Source organism: Aegilops tauschii, chromosome 4 (assembly GCF_002575655.3).
Source record: "Aegilops tauschii subsp. strangulata cultivar AL8/78 chromosome 4, Aet v6.0, whole genome shotgun sequence".
Classification (NCBI taxonomy): Eukaryota; Viridiplantae; Streptophyta; class Magnoliopsida; order Poales; family Poaceae; genus Aegilops; species Aegilops tauschii.
In genome coordinates, this window is record NC_053038.3 from 292572514 (window position 1) to 292574157 (window position 1644).

General features: G+C 57.4%; 1 protein-coding gene across 1 annotated transcript; it reads right to left on the bottom strand.

Annotated features, from left to right (window-relative positions):
• Nucleotides 1-247: 247 nt before the first annotated feature.
• Nucleotides 248-616, bottom strand: LOC141021829 (uncharacterized). Its single transcript, XM_073497674.1, has one exon. It carries the CDS (start codon nucleotides 614-616, stop codon nucleotides 248-250), a length of 369 nt encoding a protein of 122 aa, XP_073353775.1.
• Between the last annotated feature and the right edge of the window lie 1028 nt (nucleotides 617-1644).

A 1644-nucleotide genomic window follows, 5' to 3' on the forward strand; every position in this document is an offset into this window, starting at 1 on the left:
AGCTTGTCGCCTTTGGGAGAGGTGAGCACGATGCCGGCTCCCAAGCCGGTGCGCACCTTTGAGCCATCAAAGTGCATCCGCCAATGGGTAGAATCCGGCGCTGGCGGTAGGTACTGGGTCTCGGCCCAGTCGACTAGGAAGTCGGCCAGCGCTTGGGACTTGATGGCGGTGCGGGGCTGGTAGAGGATGGTGTGGGGGGCCACCTCAATGGCCCACTTGGCCACCAGGCCTGATGCACCTCTGTTGCCTATGATCTCAGCAAGGGGGCGGTGCAGACGACCATGATGGTGTGCTCCTGGAAGTACTGCTTCAGCTTCTTGGCGGCAAAGTACAGGCCGTAGCACTTCTTCTGGTAGTGAGGGTAGTTCTTCTTGGAGGCGGACAATACCTCACTCAGGTAGTATACTGGCCTCTGGACCGGCTGGGCCTTGCCGTCTTCTGGGCGCTCGACCACGATCACGGTGCTGACCACCTGGCTTGTGGCGGCAATGTAGAGGAACATGGGCTCTTTAGCAGTCGGCGCGGCGAGGACAGGCAGCGTGGACAGCATCCGTTTGAGCTGGAGGAAGGCCTCGTCTGCCTGGTCGGTCCACTCAAAGCTCGGGGTCTTCTTCATCAGTTGGTAGAGTGGGAGGGCTTTCTCGCCCAGCCGACTGATGAAGCGGCTGAGAGATGCGAAGCCCCCGGTGAACTTATGGACGTCCCGCAGTTGGGTCGGCCTTAGTATCCGCTCGATGGCCTTGATCTTCACGGGGTTGCACTCGATCCCACGCTCAGAGACAAGGAAACCAAGGAGCTGGCCGGCTGGTACTCTGAAGACGCACTTCTCCAGGTTGAGCTTGATCTGAACGCGGCGCAGGTTGTCAAAGGTCTCCCTGAGGTCCTCCAAAAGGGTGCCGTGCTTCTCCGTCTTCACCACAATATCGTGTACATAGACGTGGGCATTTCTGCCGAGTTGCTTGAGGAGGCACTTCTGCATGCAACGCTGAAAGGGTGGAACCGACATTTCTCAAGCCGAACGTCATGGTCAGGTAGCAGAAAGCTCTGAATGGTGTGATGAAGGCGGTCTTCAGCTGATCGGCCGGGTTCAGCTTGATCTTGTGGTAGCCGGAGTAAGCGTCCAGGAAGGACAGCAGCTCGCCGGCCGTGGAGTCGATCACTTGGTCTATCCGGGGCAAAGCAAAAGGGTCCTTTGGACAGGATTTGTTGAGGCTAGTGTAGTCGATACACATACACCACTTGTTGTTCTTCTTCAAAATGAGGACTGGGTTGGCAAGCCAGTCCGGGTAAAACATTTCCATGATGAAGCCGGCTGCCAGAAGCCGGGCAATTTCTTCACCAATGATCCTTCTCTTCTCTTCTGACAGGCAGCGGAGGGGTTGCTTGACCGTCTTTGTGTCCGATCTCACATGTAGCCTGTGCTCGGCGAAATCCGTCGGAACACCCGACATGTCTTTGGGAGACCATGCGAAGATGTCCCAATTCTCATGGAGGAAGTCGACGAGCTCGCTTTCCTATTTGCTGTCTAGGTGAGACCCCACGACAGCAAATCTCTCCGAGTGCGCCGGGTCCAAGGCAATCTTCTTGGTTTCCTTGGCCGGCTAGATGGAGCCCTGGGCCTCCGCGTCCTTGGGGTCGGATGGG